We start from the raw sequence: 22,442 nt of genomic DNA on the forward strand, positions 1-22,442 counted from the left end.
CTTTATGTAGCCTTCTCAAGAGTTCGGCGTTCATCTGACATTAAAGTTAAAGTTGTAGATACTCCATACCAAGGAAAACTCATTCAAGGACAACACACCATCTTTACTACAAATGTTGTGTATAAAGAAATATTCCAATAAATCTTTCTAATGTGCCATGCTATGGGTTCTTTACTTCCTTTGTTCGTCATCTACACCTTTACACTCCAATATATCTCATACATACATCAATGTATTTCGGGTTGCCCAACACCAGGGGTTGGTGAGTGAAGCGAGCAGGGGGCGAAGCCCCCTAGTTAAGCTCTATTTGACTGAGAAAGTATTCCTTGGGCTCTGCCAGGACAAATCCTGATATAACCTTGTTACCAGAATATTTTTTCTACGTAGACACTAACCAGTTTGTTATACCAAAACAATATTATCTTAAAGATAAAAAAAGAGTTACCACAGACATACTCTGGCGTTTAACCCCCAAATAAGCTGGAGAAGCACAGCTGTTCACCTGGTTAACCCTGAATTGAGACCCTCATTTGGCTTAGACAACATCTGGACAAGGTAACAGTAAGTGCACTGAGTGAACCTGAGCTAAGTGCTATGTTAATCTCTGAACTCTTGTATCATCGGTCTTCTAGTAAGACTGAAGTTTAGAGTTTGGAAACTGACAAACGTAACTGGTACCCATCATTGTTTATTTCATATTTAACAAAAATCATACTTTGTGTTAAGATCTTCAATTCAACAGAAACAAAAATGATGGGACCCTTAACCTAGTATTTTGTTGCACAACCTTTAAAATCAATCACCGCAAACAAGCAATTCCTGAAGCTTACAATGAGACTCTTACTGAGCAAACTCCTCCATTCTCCGGACTGCGCGTTTCAGTTCTTTCCATAGATGTTCAGTAGAAATCAAATCGGGGCTCGTAGAAGGCCACTTCAGAACAGTCTAACATTTTGTTCTTAGCCATTCTTATGTGGTGATAGCTGTGTATTTTAGGTCATTATCCTGTTGGAGGACCCATGACCTGCGACTAAGACAGAGCTATCCGACAATGGACTGGACTATATGTTTTGCTGAAGAATGTCTTGGGATTTTATTGATCCCTGCACAGACTCAAGGCAACCCATGGAAGATGCAACAAAGCAGCCCCCAAACATAACCAAGACCTCAATGTTTCAAAGTAAGTATGGTGTTCTTTTCTTTGAAAGCTTCATATTGCCTCTGTGGACACAGAACTAGTACGACTTGACAAACGGCTCCAGTTTTGTCTCGTCTGTCTAAAGAACATTCTCCCAGAAGCATTGTGGCTTCTCAATATGCATTCTATCAAATTCCAGACTGGCTTTTTAATTTTTTTCTTTCAATAGTGGAGTCCTCCTGGGTCTTCTTCCATTGAGTCCACTGCTACTCAAAAAGATTGTATTTCTTTGGAAGTTGTTCTTGGCTTTTTGTCTACCATTCTCACTATCCTTCTTCACATTCTAGGTTCGTTTTTTCTGTTGTGGCCGCATCTAGGGAGGTTAGCTATAGTCCCATGGGCCTTAAACTTCATAATATTTGCAACTCTTGTCACAGGAACATCAAGCTGCTTCGTGATAGTCTTACAGCCTTTACATACTTGTCTATCATTTTCTTTATCGTCTTCTCAGATAACTATCCTTGTGTTCTCTGGTTCATGTTCAGTGTGGGATATATGATGATACCAAACAGCCGAGTGACTACTTTTCTCCTTTTCAATAAGCTGAATGACTGATTGCACAATTGGAGACATGTGATACTAATAAAGAGAACAGCTAGTTTGAAAACTCACTCTAATATAAGTATTTATGTTTTTTTCTAGGGTACCAACAAATGTGTCCAGGCCATTTTAAAATATGTTTGTAGAATAAGCAATACTTCATCTCTTTTCACATTTGCTTTGCTTTACTCGATGATTTATCAAAGACATGCAGGTATACATGCGACAATTGCTTTTTATTTACTCACTTTTCAGAGAGAGGGTTTTTTTTCAATGAGCTGTAAGTGTACCAACAAATTCATCCACTTCTGTAATTTGTTGCACACTAACCTCAGCATCCTGTTTATTGTATTGTATTTTTGCAAACTCTGCACAGATACACAAGTACTACGTACACATATCAATAAATTTGATATTTACTAGTTCCAGTTTAAAAAACTTTTGGGATGTGAGAGGAAGCTGACTTTAGTTGAGCATATACATAAAACATGCTGTCTTACACTGCTAAACAACAATATTAAGTAAGCAGCAGTTATTTGTCTCCTTTTTCCATTCCAGCAGACAGAGTAGGACCACTGCCATTTGAACCACTAGATTCCATGACAATTTTTATCCGTAAATCATAAGTCTGCTAAACAGTGACTTAAATGGACAGCTGTATGAGATTTTCTAATATATCATTGGACTCTATTTTTAATGTATGATATTGGTCATTTATACCACGGGTCCACAGGAAACACAGTTTTGACAAGAGCTATTTTACAACTTATGCTCCAAACTGAGGTGAACCACTTCTGATTAGTTTCAGTATCTTGAGAAAATGTCCACTGGGCATTTTTATGTAATGTGTACCAGACCATGATTACTGGGCCAAGACACTCTGAAGGAGCTGAAAATTTTTAAGATTATGGTGGTCTGTTCAGACTTGCCCTGCCATGTTAGTGCCACCATAACCATGACAAGTTGATAAAAATGTAAAAAGAAGAATGCCTATTCATCCAACATTATAATCATTTCTGTTTCCTAAGACTGAGATGATGTCCGACATACAGGTCAAGACAACCTACCTGTTTCTTTCAAGCAATGAACATTCTTCATCACATTGCAACCTATAACAAAAAATAATATAAAACATTATTGTTAACTGAACATTTTTAGCCTAGGAACATGCACTCTAGTACCAAGTTTAATTTGGAGCATAGTTCACAATTGTAATACACATTACTTTCAGAACATGTTTAACAATGATGGAATACAGTATGAATTTGTTATGTAGTTGTTTATTAAGTGTATAATTTAGTATGTGGATTAATTTAATATTACTGTACTTTAAAAAAAATCAACATTAAACATAGCTATGATTCACTGGAAACATGAGAAAGCATTTTAAAAACTTTATTAATATTTAACTTTTAATAATGTAGAAGGGAGAATCAGTTTATGATACTTAACTGAATTTACAAAAATGTTCATTATAAAACCCACAATTACTTTTCCTGTATACCTTTTTTTTCAGACAGCGAAACATTTATTTAAGACACTTGTTCTTCATTTTTCACTCAAGAACTGAACATAAAATTGATTGTTACAAGAAAAAATACCATAATGCTAAATACAAAAAAAGGTACCAGTCATATGTAATGTACAACTTATTTTAGAAGTAGCTAAATATGGATTTCACTCGGTGAAAAGACTTTATGAAATAAACAAGTATAATGATTATAGGAATTTCCTTCATACAGTACATAAAATTATCACCATTATTATTAATGAAAGAAAAGATAACACTAGGTTTTCAAGGTACATTTACATATTCCACTATAAGAAGGAAGATTGGTTATAGGTAATTATTTAATAAACTATCTTTAATGAAGGTGGCTCAGAAGCTAGCACTTCTGCCTTTTGGATTCAGTGTCCTGAATACAAACCCCACAACTGGTTGTTGTTCATGTGGAGCTTTCACATTTACATTATGTCTGCATTGATTTTCCTCTGGGCACTCCAGCTTCTCTCCACATCCATAAAGATGTGTGTTTTAAGTTAACTGGCAATTTCACATTTGTACACGTGCGAGTAGTTTTTGTGATGAATTAGTGCCCCATCCAAGGAGAATACATTTGAAATACTCACCGGCTTTGTTTTTTTTCCTTCTTTGTAATAAGCTGACTGATTTCAACAGAGTCTCCCAGCTGCATATCAGAAAGTCGACTGGCCATTGCAATAGCAGCAATTCTGTGCAATCAAAATAAAATATATTGTGGGATATTTCGCTTGAGAAGTTAATTTCTTTGCTCAGTTCCACATTTTAAAGTGTTATATTTGAAAACACTCAGTGTTGACACAATAGCTTCACTAGCATATTATTGTACCCTGTGCTCTTTCAGTATGGATATTGAGGCAAGCAATCATGAATTGCAGTCTTTTTCAGCAATGTACCAGAGAAGATTTTCGTATTCTTTTGGTAAAATACTAATTTTACTGCAAATGCAGTATGGATTTGCTCTAGAGTAATAACATATATGACAGTACTCAAATTTAACATGTACCGTGTATATACAGTATATATTAGAAAGATAATGCTTATTTTAAGAGATGGCAAACAACACACAAAAAGATTAATACAATGAATAAAACAAAATAAGCAACAGAAAAAGTCAGTGTTTGTGAAGCTGATATAAAATAACACAAATATCAGAATGTTGTTTACTAACATTAAAAAAATAATATGTTTGTGATGGAACGTTTGGAAAGATACGGATAATATATTCAGATCACAGTTTAAGAATCATCACCTTTTTTCTGCATCACGTTGCACATGCATCTGTATTGTTATTTTGCACTGTATGGGTTTATTGTTTTTAAAAAACATGATCAAAAAAAATTCCCAATATGAGATACTTTTTATTTTACTCAAACACTCTATGCTCAATGTTTTACATTTATCAAACACTCTATGCTAAAATAGTTGTTTTAACCTTTCAGTAAGTACTTTAAAGTAGTGCCTGGATGGCATGAAACTGCTACAAACAAATGGGGGTTCAGTGTGGCACAGAGATACCTGAAGTCGCAGGCAAGACCTCCAGTGAGGATGGGGAGAGGGAAAGAGAGAGAGAGAGAGAGAGAAATGAAGTGGAAGTACCAAAGGAACAGCAGTTGTCAGAATGGAAACACTGGGGACACTTGGGGTCAGTAAGCCTGGCAGAGAGGACGGATGCCCTAGCAGGCAACAAGCAGGGCACCAGTATAGGTGACAAGGAGATATGACCTAATATTTCCTAAGGATATAGACGGAAGGTGATCCAGCTGGTGTCAGTTCCTTTACCAACTAAAATATAATAAACAGGGGATGCTGCCTAAAACGATTGTCAACTTTGACGACCGCAGTTGTTGTTCTTGTTGCCATAACATGCTGCCTGTTAGTTCAAGTAGGACTAAAAAAAGGTTGCAAAGTTTTCTGGCCCCTATATGATAAACAGTCCCAAGAATGTGAATGTGCCCAAAAGATTAGGCCTTTTAAGGAAAACTGAAGTTTAAGGGCTACCTTGATGACAAAGTACATGAAAAGGAATTCTGCCCTTAAGTACTGAAGGGAGGAAAGAGAGAGAGAGATTGATAGAGAGAGAGAATCTGACTTTTGAAGTGGTTCTGAGGCTTAGCAGAAAGTGGTCCTGAAAGGAAGTTTGAAGTTATAAGAGGAGGTACAGAGTCTAAATGTTGAGAGGAGAGATGGGGCTGAAGGGGATAATCAAGAAGTGAGAAGGTGGCTGCTTAATGCTTTGGAGGTAAGAAAATGAAAAAGCTTTTAATTGACCAAGTTTTTGTTTGCTTATTTCTCCTTATGTGCTTTATTTCTAAAACAAAAACACAATGCACTACATATACTTTTTTCTCCTTGTCATTATTACGGTGGAAAGGGCTGATATGAAGGCCCATTCATATCAGTGCCCTCCTTGTAGTTATTGTGGTGTAAAGGGTTGTCGTAAGGGCTCACTGCTATCAGTGTAAAAAAGTAATTACCAACCAAAAGATAACAAATAGGGGATGCTGCCTAAAATGACTGTCAACTTTGACGACTGCAGTTGCTGTTCTTGTTGCTATAACATGCAGCCTGATGGAGCCAATGTTGTATGAAGGGTTCACACATATGGTCTTGGGCCTTTACTTTTTTCCAATCTAGAATCTCTTCTGTTTGTGAGGTCTAAAAGCACCTGTGTTCCTCCTTATTCCTAGCTGCTGCATTATATACACTGTACTTCCAGGTGAGTGCTTCAATTCTTATCAGCTCTCTTACAGTTACAGCAATGCCCCTACGAGTTTTGACAAAATCAAACCTGACTGCCAACCTGTTTGATTTTGTCGGGGCATGGAGTGGATTAGCTGGAGTGGGTACATCAGACTACAGTGCAACCAGAAAGCCACAAATCAATTATTTTCTGCTCTGTAATATATCTGATAAATAAAAAGTCATTTTTTAGTAATATAGTATATTTTTATACTATATACTATAACCAAAAAGAAGAACACTTTGCCTAGTTCATCAGGAGAGGCAAAGAAGCACAACACACAGCTCCTCACCAGAAATTCACATGCTTTTGATAATGTGACTGCAAATAAAGAGACGGAGTCCCAGAACTTCCAAGACCACACAATAAGCAAAACTTTAAAGAGACATTTAATAATATTTTGTAACACCGATTTTGGCTTTGTTCACAAGGACAACTCATCTTGACAGGCTTTTCTCTTTTGGGACATCACAGGTATCACTGGAAACCACATGCTGGGAATACCAGAATCTAATTCTGAAGAGGACACAAATGAAATCTATATAGCTTTGGCTGTCTGAAGGGAACACTTACTTTTATGAAGAGACACTACCAAGCTTAGTGTGCTAGGGTAAATGAAAGTTTCTCTGGCTTCTCATATAAATACCAAATTTGAGTTTGAAATAATCCACACACTATTTTACATATTATGTTCTGCTGTCTTGCACAAGGAATTTTAACATTTAAAAATAATCAAACAAAATTACTTTTGGTAAGTATGAGATGCTTCTGAACAGATCATTGTTTCTCTTCTGCGTCCACAATCACACTGCAGCTCTACCTGAAAATGAAAATTAAATGCTAATATTATTAAGTTCAATAATGGATTTTAAACAACTGAATAACTTAACTTGATGAATAAAAATAGTAGATAGATAGATAGATAGATAGATAGATAGATAGATAGATAGATAGATAGATAGATAGATAGATAGATAGATAGATAGATAGATAGATAGATAGATAGATAGATAGATAGATAGATAGATAGATAGATAGATAGATAGATAGATAGATAGATAGATAGATAGATAGATAGATAGATAGTACTGCAAATCACTGCATTTACTCGTTTCTAAGATGCACATTTTTATTTTCATGGGTTTCATACTCTGTGCTTGTGGGATTTTGATTGTATGTGCTCAACCAAGTGACAGTTATGTTAGTAGTACTACAAGAATTCAAATCATGTGTGAAGTTTAATGAACACAAGAACTTCCAACTGCAGCTTAAAAAAGATTTCATTATGATGCACCAGGTATTCTATATCCGGAAGAGCACTGACAGAGCAGTCCTAGACTAGTTTTATTAAAACAAATTCTTATGAATTAGGTGTAGGAGGATTGCTTCAAGTAAACAATTCAATTCTCAGACTGAGATAAAAGCAAGCTAAGCACCTCAAGCTAAATAATGTTTTTGTAAACTACAGTCCAGCACATAGTGATGCTGCTAGTAACACCGCTGTCAAGTTTTGATGTTAAATTTACTCTAAGTTTGGAGTTAGTGGACAGTATCCAATGAACTTCTCTGCTTCATTTTTTTCTGCGGTCAATGTTGGTTGACAATTACCACATCATCTACAGTGCACAAATAAAACATCCTATATGATCTAAAAGACCATTCAGAAGCTACTTTCAGTTCTGTACAGTTGTAATATGTAAAACAATTCAGATGTGCCTTCTAATATCATTGTTGGTTCCAGGAGAATCTAGTCACACTGTATTCAGGACAGAAACTGAGAAAACAATGTTTGAACTGCAGACCCCAGATTGTGATTTCTTCATACCTTTGTACCGCTTTGTGCCTGATCCACTATGGGGTGCTATAAAATGGCCACTAGACCACTTCCAACGTTCTTTCTAGTTAATGGCTCAACCTATCCACTGCTTAAGAGTGCATGATGCTAAGAATATTTTAAGTTTTATGGCAACATTTTACTGACACTGGCACAAAACAAGCCTGAAATAGATTATGAGGGGTACTGTTAAAAAATGAAAAGTGTTTTGTAGAAATTACCTCCTGAGAGTACTTATTCAAATCTAAATATGACTTAAAATTGATGCTGTCTTAGAACTGAATAAAGATATTACACATATTTATAATGGTGATATTCACCTCTTTGATAGACTGACATATTGTAAAACCAAATCTACCCAAATACAAGGTCAACTAAAATGCACTAAATCTCATAATACACAAGAATGTAGTAAAGAAATTGCTTCAAGACTACTACCAATCCTCAGCATGTTACTGGCCTGCAAACTAGGATTTCTGTTAGTGGATAGTGCACAGTGCAAATCCTGCAACAGAACTATTTCAACTAGCTCTCCTTTACCCAGGGAAGAATCAACTGTACTCCCTGGTCATTTTGCAATGTTGAGATCCTCATCCTACTACCAATGGTGACAAGCTTTATGCAGAAGCCTCAGAACTGACCCGGAGCCTAAAACCAAAGGTAAGGACTAGGTTATAAACTGACAAGTAAAATTAAGCTTTGTCTAAGAGCTCAGATAATGTTTTACCAACAAAATGTAATAAAACATTTACAAAAATGTGTCTGCTGCATAGACTTGTACAATTTTATAGGTAAGCCTGAGGTACTTGGACTCTTCTACCTGAGGCATCGACATGCCTATAGCTTAAAGTAAAGAAACATGACTAGCTTTTGATAGATTTGAAAGTGCTGATTTCTAGTCTTGACTGCAACACAGTTTATTATAAATTACTTAAATATTTCCTCAAAGAGCTCCATCTAGCTCTGAACAACATCCTCAATATCAACAGTTCAAGTCACTCTTGCTGATGACAGCACGTCATTATTATTTGTTTCTTCTTTCCCTTTCTTCCTTGCTTGTACGACAGATTAGCAGAACCTCTTTGAAGCAATCCAAAAAGTCTCTCTCCTTAGTGGCACTGAACTTGTGCTATAAATGCGCTTTCAGTTGAGCCTAGTTTTTCTTATACTAGTGCAAATGGTTCCCAAACTCGATCACCTACTGAAACCCAATAATACTTGCTAAAGATATTACTCATCCCATCCCTAAACTCTCCAGCTTGATTTTCATTGCTTAATTGTTCAGTATTCATTATACATGTATGCTGTAAAGATGTCTGAATACATTCTATCTAGATTTTCATTTATTACTTGCTAAACTAAAATGACTGTAATCTAGCCTGACAGACTTGAATACAAGGAAAGAAACAACCCGGGATCAGATGCTATTACATATTGGGGCATAATAAAGCACAAACCTTTAAATCTGATTTATAGCCTTCATGTATTTGGAATGTGGAAGGAAACTATATAATAAAAAACATATTGTAGCTATAAGGTCAATAATGACAGTAATTGTTGCTAGAGTTATAAATAAGCAGCACTAACATCTGTGTTGTGTGCTACCCCATGGCCCTGCACAGTCAAGAGTTAATTCATTTACAGTATTTTGACAATCAAGTTGCAAAAATACATTCAAGAAGTCATTTATTATTTGAATGAGTAATTCAAGCTAAGTATTAACTAAACAGCTTAATCATTGCTCAGCTACTTATTTCAAATAAAATTTAGTCATAATTATTTTAATTGGACAATTATTTTAATTTGTTGGTATATAATACAGTGTTGGTGTAGTGCAGAAGAAACAAGCAAAGCTATCTGTTCTCATCACTTCGCATAAAGATTTAAGTGGCTTTAAGAGATACAGAAAGCAAAAACACTTATAGACTGTAAGACCCAAAAGCTGATTTGATGACACTCTTGCTTTATCTGACGGGCTTAATAATGACGTGGTTGACCATACCACCCCTTGGAATTAAAAATATAACAAGCCACACTATCTTTGTGAGAAATAACAACGAGCTACAGATATGGAAGAGATCGATGTCAAAACACCAAATGAAGAAAAGGATGATGAACTAACCAATGGGAATAATGTTGTCTAAACATTCAGAATTGAAGTACCTTGCAGATTTTAATGGTTTATTTTTTTCCTGGAGGCAAAAGACAATGCATATACAATTAGAAGTGTCACCAAAACATACCTTTGCAGAGCATGTGGTCTTAGGACAGGGAGTTTGAGGGTGACATGGAGATGCACAGGGATGGCCACATTCCTGACGAATAATACAACAAGGTTGCCTACAAGATTCTTCTGACATACACTCCCCTTTATGACAGATTCTTTTACATGCATGCATGCCGCAAGACAATTTTTTATTACAAGTAAGTCCACAGGAGATATCTGTCAGATGGCAAGGAATATTACTTCTTTGCTGAAAATAAAAACGCAAAACATTTAAATTTATTACAATTTTAGTTTTGGAGTTTTCTTAAACAGCATTCAAGCTTAACATAAGGTTAAATTTATTTTCTTCTATACTTGCCTCATGATTTCCCATGCACCATTTCTGTGTCAAATAAGTACAGGGGGGACACTTTTCCTCAATGTGACAGTTATGAAATACTGGGGAAAAAAAACAAGGAGACAAACTATATTTTATACAATAACTTGCAAAACCACTTAGTTTTAAAAAATGCAAATGTTTCTGTGTTGGAGGCATTTTTAAAAGTCAACACTTTATGCAAAGAATACTTTCAAAATGAGATGTCTAACTTTACCAAATATTACTCTTTATCAAAGTAAATGTTTAGAAAACAAGGAATACGTTAATATGACTTTATAAAGAATAAATACTGTAGATACACTTATTCAACTAGTACAAGAATTAGACAAGTAAGCCACATCCTTTTAAGAATTTGGGAATCCAAATTGACATCTAATTCTGATCTTTAACTGGTTATAATTACATATTTTTAACAAAGATAATTTTATAAACAGAACTACATCAACTGCTCTGTTCTAAAAATGATCTATGTTCCTATTTTATGAAGTGCTTTGTCCTTTGGTTGGATCTGTGCTTTAGAAAACACGCTACTACTGGAATTAACAAAACACACAAATCGCAGTGTGGTGTCCTATCTGTCCAGTTCCCCAACATGAATCCTAATTAACTTTTAAGTAAGCTTAAGGGATGGGTGGATAAACATACAATTCATTATAAATAATAGATACTGCTAAGTCTGATTTACATAAACTTTTGTAAATACACAGTTTCTCATTTGGATGACACAGTGGATGGTGCTGCCACCACAAATCTAGAATTCCGTGTTTGAATTCTGTGCCTTATTATTATTTTTGTGCAGTTTGTATATTTTCCCCCCCATGTATGAATGATCTTCCTTCCTCATTCCAAAGGCAGGCTGACTGATGATTCCAAGCTGACACTGTGTGAATGGAAGTGAGAGCTGTGTGCATGAATGGGCCTTTGTAAAAGATCAGAAACAAGACAAAGAAAAAGCAAATACAGAGAAAACATGAAAATTCCTATTTTACATTTATCCCAAACAAAATATATTCTTGCCCAACTATTTTGTTCATTTCTCATATGTACATCTACAGTATAATTATAAAACGTTATGGTAAAATGTAATTTAGTAAAACAAAGCATTTCTGAATTACTTGTATTAAAGGACACTTGGGTTTTTTTTAAGACAGGAAGAAACAAGCAATAAAGAGAATCTGACTTTCATGTTGTTAGTAGAGAGCCTGTCTTCAGCATGAAGTCAAAACCATGAGGAAATTATCTTAAAAAATTATGGGCATGAGACATTCACAGAAGCACCCTTACTGTGTGTGCTGGTAATCACCTAAATATATTCAATAATCAGCTAAATATATCAAATAATGAGTAACTAATTTGTCTTTGTAATTTATGCTTCAAATGATCCAAAATGTATTATGGCTTTGCTTTACTTAAAATGTAGATTAATCTGGCATTTATACACTAATATAAAATAATTTACCTTGTACAAGTAAAATGATATTTTACAAATCATTTTTATATAGCGTAATGTCTATATGACTCTATTCTGAGTAGAATCAATTCACTTGGAGAAAGTTATTTCACATATTCTAAATCTCAGTATAATACATTTCTGCCTAAATTTTATTTAAATGCACTGTTGTCAATGATGATTTCAGGAACATGCAAAGTGAAATGATTCAACTTATTTAACAAACATCTAGAAAAAAAAATATGACAAAATATAGAATTAAACACACAACATACCTTAATCATGTAAACAAATAGAAATCAGTAAATGTCTAGGATAACTAATATCAAGTTTAAAATATTTTTACCTGCTTTTTTGTCTACACTTTTGAGAAACACTTGTTATGTTAAATACAAACTACTCTTAATTTCCTCACCAGGATGATCACAATCATGCTTTCTTGTACATGGGTTTTTGCACTCTGGAGGCCTTGTTCCACAGGCAACTGGGGGATATATCACAGTTTCACCGCAATAACAAGTCAGTTCATCAAAACCTAGAAAAAGTACAAAATCACCACATTTGTATCTATGTACAATAAGTACACAAAATTAAAACAACAGTTAAACCATCTAAATATTACCAAAAAATAATTACAATACATTTCATTAAAGCAAAAGAGTGGGCATAACAAACTAGAAATGTATATATTACTATATGGTGACAGTGACGTTTCAAAGTATAGAACCTTATTGCGACTGATGCAAAAATTACTATCAGAAAGTCATTTAGGCAGTCACCTTAACAATATGTCTTGAACAGCAAAAAAATGGATTTTTAAAACAAACAAAGCAACAGACTAGGTAATGACAGGCTAAAGATATCTGTGAAAATAGTAGTCTGCTGGTGTGTGGAGGAGCTGGATACTGCTTCCAGAAATGCAGGTGTAGGAAAATTCACCAACTTAAGAAGTTGCCCTCATATCAGCCAGAGAATAAATAATTTAGGTCTAGTTTTCTTTAATAGATTCCCCATGATTAAATGACTTATTTGGTAATACTCTTAAGATGACCTTTGCTGTTTATGTTAGGTTAGGTTAGGTTTTTGGATTGAAATGAGCCAATTGTGTGTAGAAGTGGAGATATCCACATATTTCTTGATAAAGTTTTTAACTCTAACTGCATACTTGTTTAAGTATACACTGCACTAACTGTGGTACATCACCTGCAATGTCTCTGTTGTGTTGTGAGACAGTATTGTTTGATAAATGCATCATTTGTATTGAGCTTTTTGCCTTTTATGTAAAAATATCTACATTATCTGCTGCAGCTGGAAGTATAAATCCTCAGCTATGTTGTGAGGCTTGTCTGATTTAGTCATTCGATAAATAACCATGTATAATGCTTCAAGAGCCCTTTTCTTACTGTCTCCCATCATACACAGCACTGACTTGCTTGATGGATGCTTTATTTCTAAATGTCTCCTTCTTAGTTTTAGATTATTATTGAAGATTATTATTGAAGAGTACATCTCCGTCCACCACACACTGCAGTTGAGGGTAACTGATAATGGAAACAACAAGTATCTGGGAACAATCTTTGGTAACAGGCTAAACAGAATGAATTTGTAATGAGATATACACATGACTTTCTCTCTTAAGAAACTAAATTGTTTTAAAATGGACAAAATCATAATGACCCTTTCATTAAGTCATTTATCGGAATCTACTATTACAATTGCTTTTATGTGTTTCTTTGGCAACCTCAACTTTAAGTATATATAAACCATCTTAACAACGCTGTAAAAATTAACAGCAAACCTTTTGGTTTGCAGCACAGCTCTGTCACTGAACTGTATCACAAACAGGTGAGACAGAAGGCCAGCTTGATTTTGTCAGACAGTAGCTGTCCTCTTTTTCCTAAATTTCAGTTTTTATCATCAGGCTTTTAGAGATTTATGTGCTTGAGGGAGGTCAGATTTAAGAACTCTTTTACTCCTAGAGCTATAAGCATTTTGAATTGTTACTTGTTGGGGTGCATCTAAATTCTGAATTATACTGTGCACTGTTACAGATAATTATTCTTCTTTGTACAAATCTTGTGTTTAGGTAACAAAATCTCATGTTTTATACTTTGTTTCCAAAAATTTCTCTCTGGGATAATAAAGTCTACCTAATTTAACCTAATGGAAAGCAGAGCTAAATGCATTTGTCAGCATATTTACAGTCTCTAGGTCACTTGTTTGTTGATCTTTGTTGGTGTGAGACGTTCACACAAGCCCAATGGGAAACTCTCCTCAGTCCAAAACAAATAGCCGACTTTAGCTGCTGCGTTACACTTGCTACAGTTTACTTAACAAGAAGATTTATCAATAGCCCACTTTTACCACCTATCCATTCTGTTTCTGAACTATGTAGATTGTAGAGAATTACCACTCAACTAGCCTGACAAATGCTTCCTGCGGATGCAAATAGTAAAGGGTTGCATTTCTTTTTCCTCTTTGACATTAAACTGCAGTTTTGAATAGCTGGACTAGACATTACACGCTATACATTTTAGGGTATCTGCTATGCAGTTCAACAAGTGGGAGAAAAATGGAGAAGAGAAAGAACAGATTTTATATTGTAAAATTCCCCATTAATTTACATGTACCACATGTAGAAAAGTGAAGAGATAGCTGATGCAGAAACAATAAGATTAATAACAATAATAATATGTTTTATTTATTAGAACATTAGAACAATCTAGATGAAAACAGGCCATTCACCTCAACAAGGCTTGCCTGTCGTATCCACTTAATTCTTCTTAAAAAAAAAAAAACCTATATCAAGGCTAGTTTTGAAAGTCCCTAAAGTCTTACTGTTTACCACACTACTTGGTAGCTTATTCCAAGTGTCTATGGTTCTCTGTGTAAAGAAAAACTTCCTAATGTTTGGTTGAAATTAACCCTTAAGAAGTTTCCAACTGTGTCCCCATGTTCTTGATGAACTCATTTTAAAATAACAGTCTCGATCGACTGTACTAATTCCCTTCATGATTTTAAACACTTTAATCATGTCACCTCTTAATCTTCTTTTGCTTAAACTGAAAAGGCTCAGCTTGTTTAATCTTTCTTCATAATTCATCCCCTTTAGTCCTGAATCAGCCTAGTCACTCTTCTCTGTACCTTTTCTAGTGCTGCTGTGTCCTTTTTTGCAGCCTGGAGACCAGAACTGCACAAAGAACTCCAGATGAGGCCTCACCAGTGAATTACAAAGCTTGTGCATAACCTCCTTGGACTTGTACTCCACACATTGTGCTATACTACCTAACATTCTGGTTGCCTTCTTAATGGCTTCCGAACACTGTCGAGAAGTTGATAGCAAAGAGTCCACTACGACTCCTAAATCCTTCTCAATTTTCAGACCTCCCATTGTGTATTCAAACCTAACATTTTTACTTCCTGGGTGTAGTACTTTACAATTACTGACATTAAATTTCATCTGCCAAAAATTTGTCCAAGACTGAATGCTGTCGAAGTCCTTCTGCAATGATATAACGGATTTCAAATTATCTGCCAATCCACCTATCTTGGTATTATCTGCGAACATATCCAGCTTGTTACTTATAGTCCTATCTAAATCATTTATATATATTAAAAATAGCAGCAGCCCCAACACTAACCTCTGTGGTCATAATCAGCCAATTCTTATTTATAATGCACCTTTTCCATGCTCAATACTAAAAAAGGGCCTGTTGCTCTCAGTTTAACATCCAAATGCATGTATTGAAAATGAATTAATTGATGCCTGGCAATTCATTATTATAACATTATTGTGCTGTTTATTAAAATTCAACTTAAAATACAGACAGAGGAGAACAATAAAATGAGTTATATCCATAGATCTATTTTTGATTGACCACTTGCATTAATCATAAAGGGTACCACTCATTTCCACTGGTAAATTATAATATTGTGAACAGCCATGAGTATAGAAACTCAAACTGAAATACAGTGTAAAAATAAAATCTCTGTAAACTTACAGTCTGCATTTGATAAAAGAACTTCAGTTAAAAATATAAGCTTTGATAACATTATGTCTATTTTTCTTAGTCATAGCGCTTGACATAATGTTTATACAGAGATTGCCTTTATTATGCACAAGCAAAAATTTACTCTTTTCTAGTTAGTAAAGTTAAATAGAATAATAACACTCACACTCCAGACATGAAGTGAATAACTTCTTCCATGTCCTACATTTTTAGTAAACAAATTTAGTCTATTCTGATGATGTTGTTTGTTTGAAAGTAGGATTTTACATTTTTCAAAGTTTGTACTAAATATTTTGGCAGTTGAAACACTATAGTATGTCTAATAGAAGGACATATAAACTTCACTTGTGGCATTCATTAAAAAAGTCCAAATTTAAATAACACTGAACCACCATAAGAGGAATAATGAGGAGTCATTGTAGCACTTATGTCTTTTAAAATAAACATTATGGTGCTCTCCAACAATAAACAGTATGGTGCTCTCCAACAGGAACTCACATTGGTAAAATTTAACTCCTGAACAGAACAGTGCTGTAGGAGAAATGGCTAGAGGGATTAAACAAAGTAAACTTATGACAAGAAAAAACAATTCTTGCAGTATTAAACAATTTAAGGACATCCAGTGACACAATGAAGTATGAAAAACACTTACTAGTCTGCCAGCATTTCTGACAGTTTCCACGATGGCAAACTTCTTCACATCTGTGCAGTCCACAGTTCAGTTTGTATCCGCAGATCAAAGAACACTTGTGCTCCTTATCCTATTACATAATAAAAAAGACCTACTGTAATTAAAATGGAAAAATATTTGTAGCTGTTTTCTAACTATAAGAGAAAACCACGCAGCATGACTTTCTTGCTTTTAACAACAAAATCAATACATGCAACATGCAAAAAAATTGCACACACTACTAACACTACATAAAATCAAAAATCATAAAAAAATCATTATGGTACCAAGATGAACAGACTTATTGGAATTGTTTGTATTACATTTTAGAGAAACTGTCTTTCTTAATATGTTAATAGAGAAACCAGGCAATAATGCTGAAAGTGAAGGGAAACTGAATGGCTCACACTGCAATAAAAAGACAGCATGGGGTCCTGATCACTTTGAACACAGAAAAAATACACTTAAATTGCATTTAAGTTTGATTCTTTTTAAAGAAAAGCCAAGCAAAATGACACCTTTTATTGGCTAACTAGAAAGATTACAATATGCAAGCTTTCGAGGCAACTCAGGCCCCTTCTTCAGGCAAGATGTAATCTTACATCTTGCCTGAAGAAGGGGCCTGAGTTGCCTCGAAAGCTTGCATATTGTAATCTTTCTAGTTAGCCAATAAAAGGTGTCATTTTGCTTGGCTTTTCTCTACATTCATAATGGCTAACACGGTACAACACCCTAGTACTACATTCTTTTTAAATAAATATTTAAAAAATTACTCATGTACCCTGTGCTGTCACGGGCCTCTACAACCCTGAAATGGATTAGCAGGTTTAAAAAAAAAAAAAAAAAAAAAAAAAGATATTTACAATTGAAGTCAGAAGTTTACGTACACTCTTCAATTCTTCAAAACTCACATTATAACCCCTCCAAAGATTTTATACAAACAAACTATAAATTTGGCTTTTAAGACATCATTTAAGACATCAGAGCAAAAATATTTTTTTCCAACAGTGTTCACAGAGAAATTATTTCACTTTATATTGATTACAATTCCAGTTGGTCACACGTTTACACACACTTTGTCAAGTGTGCCTTTGAACAGCTTGGAAAATTCCAGAAAACGATGTCAATCCTTTAGGTCAGTGGTCCCCAACCTTTTTGACAGCAAGGACCACTTTATTAGATGCAAATTTTTCCACGGACCGGTTGGGGGGGGTTTGGGGGAGTGGGGGCAGTTTTATACACAATTTACATAATATTTCTATTATTATTAAGTTATTAAGCAGTTTGCATACGTTTGCAACCTGAGATTTTTCTTCTTTTTTTGCATATAACAAAGACATATGCTTTGCATTTGCCATTCCAACAGATTGCACATCACAAACATTAACACTGTTATCGTTTTTTCGTGTCTGCCGTTTCTATAGGAGGGTGACAATGAGTTAAATTCCGATGGATGTTTTTCAAATGTTGACAAGCAATAAGCAAAAGGTATCACTGAAAACCACAGAAAACAAAAACAGCAAAAAAAAAAAAAACTGTACGAGGAAAGTTTGAAGAAAGAATTTTTTTTACAATGTTTCTGTTTGGGGATCGTTGTGCAAACGTGCACATCTGAGCTGCGACCACAGATCTAACTGCTCTGTGGATGATTCATTCAGGCATTTCAAGGTCACTTCGTTGTAATGAAAGCATCTGCTGAATGTACTTCGTAGTAACGCGATTTCTATAGACTCGTGTCATATGGGGAAACTGTCGGGACCGTAACAATACTTTGTTGTAATACTCTCTCACCTCGGTCTCTCTCCTCTCTCTGCGCCGCTGCAAAGCCCCGCCCACCAAGCGTTCTGAAAAGTCTGAGTGAGTCTCCGTTGCCGGCAGTTCTCTCGCGGCCCGGCTGTCAGACGGCTGCGGCCCGGTAGTGGGTCGCGAACCGGTGGTTGGGGACCTCTGCTTTAGGTAATTAGACAATTAGCTTCTGATGGCCAATTAGTCTAATCGGAGTCAACATGTGGATGCATGTTATGGCCTACCATCAAACTAACTGCCTCTTTGCTTGACATAATGGGAAAATCAAAAGAATTTAGGCAAGACCTCAGAAGAAAAATTGTGGACTTCCACAAATCTGGTTCATCCTTAAGAACAATTTCCAAATGCCTGAAGATTCCACGTTCATCTATACAAACAGTAATACGCAAGTGCAAACACCATGGGACCACACAGCTGTCATACTGCTCAGGAAGGAGACGCACTCCGTCTCCTAGAGAAAAACAAACTTTGGCAGGAAAAGTGCAAATCAATCTCTGAACAACAGCAAAGGACCTTGTGAAGATGCCGGAGGAAACAGGTAGACAAGTATCTATATCCACAGCAAAATGAGTGCTATATTGACATAACGTTAAAGGCTGCTCAGCAAGGAAGAAGCCACTGCTCCAAAGCTGCCTTAAAAAATGCCAGACTGCAGTTTGCAATGGCACATGGGGACAAATATCTTACTTTCTGGAGAAATGTCCTCTGGTCTGATGAATCCATGATCGAACCATTTGTCCACAATGATCATCGTTATGTTTGGAGGAGAAAGGGTGAGGCTTGCAAGCCAAAGAACACCATCCCAAACGTCAACAATAAGGGAGCGAGCATCGTGTTGTTGGGTTGCTTTGATGCAGGAGGGACTGGAGCACTTCACAGAATACCTGGCATCGTGATGAGGTAGTAAAAATTATGTAGATATACCGAAGCAACAACTCAAGAGCTCAGGAAGAAAGTTAAAGCTCCATCACAAATGGGTCCTTCAAATGAAAAATGACCTGAAGCATACCTCCAAAGTTGTGGCAAAATGGCTTAAGAACAACAAGGTCAAGGTATCTGAGTTGCCATCGCAAAGCCCTAACTTCAATTCGACCTGAAAATTTGTGGGCATAACTGAAAAAGTGTGTGCAAGCAAGGAGGCCTACAGACCTCTACCAATTATACAAGGAATGAATGGGCCAAAATTACAGCAACTTATTGTAAGAAGCTTGAGGAAGGCTACCCAAAATGTTTGGCTCAAGTTAAACTATTTAAATGCAATGCCACCAAACGTTAAAGTATATGTAAACTTGTGACCCACTAGAATTATGATATAGTCAATAAAAACTGAAATACTCTTGTCTGTGAACATTGTTGGAAAAAATTATTTTTGCTCTTCAAAAAGTAGATGTCTTAAATAATATGCCAAATTTATAGTTTGTTAGTATAAAATCTGTGGAGGGGTTATAAAGGGAATTTTAAAGAATTCACTCTAAGTGTATGTAAACATCTGACTTCAACTATACATTTTAGATTATCATTAAAGCTGATTCCTAGTAACACTACAAATGGCTTAACCTATTGAATAAGCAGATGTCAGCATAAGCCAGTCCATGTATAATAAACAATTACGTAACTTTTCTATTATCCTAATGTTGTCAATTAACAGAGATCTGAATGAAATTGGTACTTTGAAGCAGAGGTGGAAGTGCTAACCACTGCACAATGCCAACTTTACCAATTTCCAAGTAAAAAAAATGACAATACACTGAGCCAAGAACTAGGGTATTTATGCAAAAAAAAAAGAAAAAGTTTCTAAATATGAAGGATACAGGGAAATTGCCTCATGTATTTACATCTGGTAGAACTGACTACTGAAATGCATTATCTACTGGCTGTTCTAAATGCAGCTTTCAGATCACTGAAATGTTACTGTAAGAGTCACTATTAGAACTGGAAACTTTGACCACATATCTCCCATTCTTAAGTTCATATACAGGCCTCTAAATAAGTTTAGGTCCAAGCTAAACAAAAGCTGCATGAATAAAAGACTCCCCTTTGGTCTTAGATTTTAAATCAAGGATAAAGACTCACACATCTAGTGTAGCATATCCTGATTACAACTGCTGATTACTTGCTCTTTTTTCCATCAGTTTGTGACATGTGAAACATAGAAGTATAGTAATTATAAGCTATTATTGCTCATCCTCTAATCTGTTTTCTTCCCTCTGTATAATGTGGTGGCTCTTGGAATAACTGCTGTACTTGCCAAGCTATTTTCATCCCCATGAGAAAGGCATCAGAAGCTTTTGCCTTTGAATCTTAAGATGAAATGACATTTTTTTATTGGACAGCACAAACTTATAATAAATTTGTGTAATTCAGTACAATACATGCTTGTCTATGCTTTTATCATATCCCGCATAGATTATTGTAACTCCCTACTGGCAGGTGCCACTTTTAAGCCTTATATCCAGTTGATTGAAAACTCTGCCAGCAGAATCCTAACACAAACCAGCAACAGCAAGCACCCACCCTGCTTCACTTCCACTGGCTCCCTGCGTCTTTAAAAGCTTTAAATTTCCTCACATAGGACTATATCAGTGACCTTCTCCATTCCTATGCTACTATTTGCCAACTAAGGTCCTCTGATTCTGGCAATCTTGTTGTTCCCTACACTAACCTGCACTCTGTGGATGACAGGGCCTTCAGCTGTATAGCACCCAGACTCCAATCTCCCTAAATTAATTTGATCAGCTGACTCAATTCATTATTTTAAAAACAACTTAAAATTCATCTGTTCAGGAGAGCTTTTAACTTAGTATGACATTCTGACTCCTCTTTCAGTTTTCCACTCTGTCCAGATGTTCAGTATAATTTGTGTGTGTGTTATATCACAAATGAAGTTATTTGATAGGCTTTTCTTTTAGTATTTAATTTAGTATTTTGCTCTGATTTATTGTCTTTTATTCTATTTATTGCTTTGTATAACCTGTATGTATCCATTTTAGTGTTCTATTCAGGAAACTTTTGTATCCAATGTTACATACTGTAACATTCAAAAAGAAACTGCTGTTTCTTTCTGAGACTCCGTGAAGCGCCTTTAGCATGGGAAATATGCTATATAAATAAAATGTATTATTATTCTTATTACTACTACTACTACTACAATGCCCAGGAGGTGGTGTATGGCTAACTGGCATACAGTAGGTCTCCTGAATTTTGACTATTCTGACTTTGTCTTGGAATTTTAGTTATAACCAACAGTAGAATCACCAAGGTTTATTTTTTCCAGGGATTCTGATGACTTCTCCTACATTGTCACCTAGAAATATCTTAATGTTAATATTTCAGAACAAATCCATTTATGTTAATCCATCTCAAATTGCTACCTTTACTACATGTTTAACCTAACTTGCAGTTTAGTGTGTGTATACAAGTGTAAAAAAATGATCATTTGTATTTTACCTGTATATTTATTTACAGCACTCTCAGCCTGTACTCAGTGAAGATACTATATAAAAATAAACTTAACCACATTTGCAACTAAAGTGACACAATTATATAATTTAATGTGCTGATATTAAAAATCTAAATGCCTTTTAATAATTTGCATTTTTGTGAGAAGTACAACTGTGTTTTGCAAAGACATGTAACAAAAATGCTCCTTGTGACGCTTACCACACAGCAGAGCTCATTGCACTTATGGCGTCCACAGAACTTTTTTTTGTTGCATCTCCTTTCACATGAAAATGTCAGGTCAACTAATAATGATATAAGAGAACAAAAAAAGGAAGTTAGGTTATTTAATTTAGGGAAAAAAAGAATTTATATAGATCACAGCAAGCTGCTACTGGGAGAAAAAGAGACAGTTTTTCTTTTAATTTTGAAACAGTAATCTCAATGTAAATATATTTAGCACAAAAATGTATAATTAAAAGCTATTAAGAAATAACCCAGCTACAGGCGATGCACAAGCCAGTGTGTTTCTTCGTGCCGGTCCCAAGTCCGGATAAACGGGGAGGGTTACATCAGGAAGGGAATCCGGTGTAAAATTTTGCCAAAT

General features: G+C 35.3%; 1 protein-coding gene across 1 annotated transcript in view; it reads right to left on the reverse strand.

The window, feature by feature from the left end:
- nfx1 (nuclear transcription factor, X-box binding 1) overlaps positions 1–22,442 on the reverse strand; it is a 77,131-nt gene that overhangs the window by 12,692 nt on the left and 41,997 nt on the right. Inside the window, exons 12-19 of the mRNA XM_028803792.2 lie at positions 22,058–22,140; positions 16,574–16,682; positions 12,327–12,446; positions 10,441–10,520; positions 10,099–10,329; positions 6,768–6,841; positions 3,869–3,970; positions 2,806–2,847 (exon numbers count right to left, since the gene is read on the reverse strand). Coding sequence (XP_028659625.1) covers positions 2,806–2,847; positions 3,869–3,970; positions 6,768–6,841; positions 10,099–10,329; positions 10,441–10,520; positions 12,327–12,446; positions 16,574–16,682; positions 22,058–22,140 — 841 coding nt within the window. The remainder of the gene's footprint in view (positions 1–2,805; positions 2,848–3,868; positions 3,971–6,767; positions 6,842–10,098; positions 10,330–10,440; positions 10,521–12,326; positions 12,447–16,573; positions 16,683–22,057; positions 22,141–22,442) is intronic.

Source organism: Erpetoichthys calabaricus, chromosome 6 (genome assembly GCF_900747795.2).
Source record: "Erpetoichthys calabaricus chromosome 6, fErpCal1.3, whole genome shotgun sequence".
Classification (NCBI taxonomy): domain Eukaryota; kingdom Metazoa; phylum Chordata; class Cladistia; order Polypteriformes; family Polypteridae; genus Erpetoichthys; species Erpetoichthys calabaricus.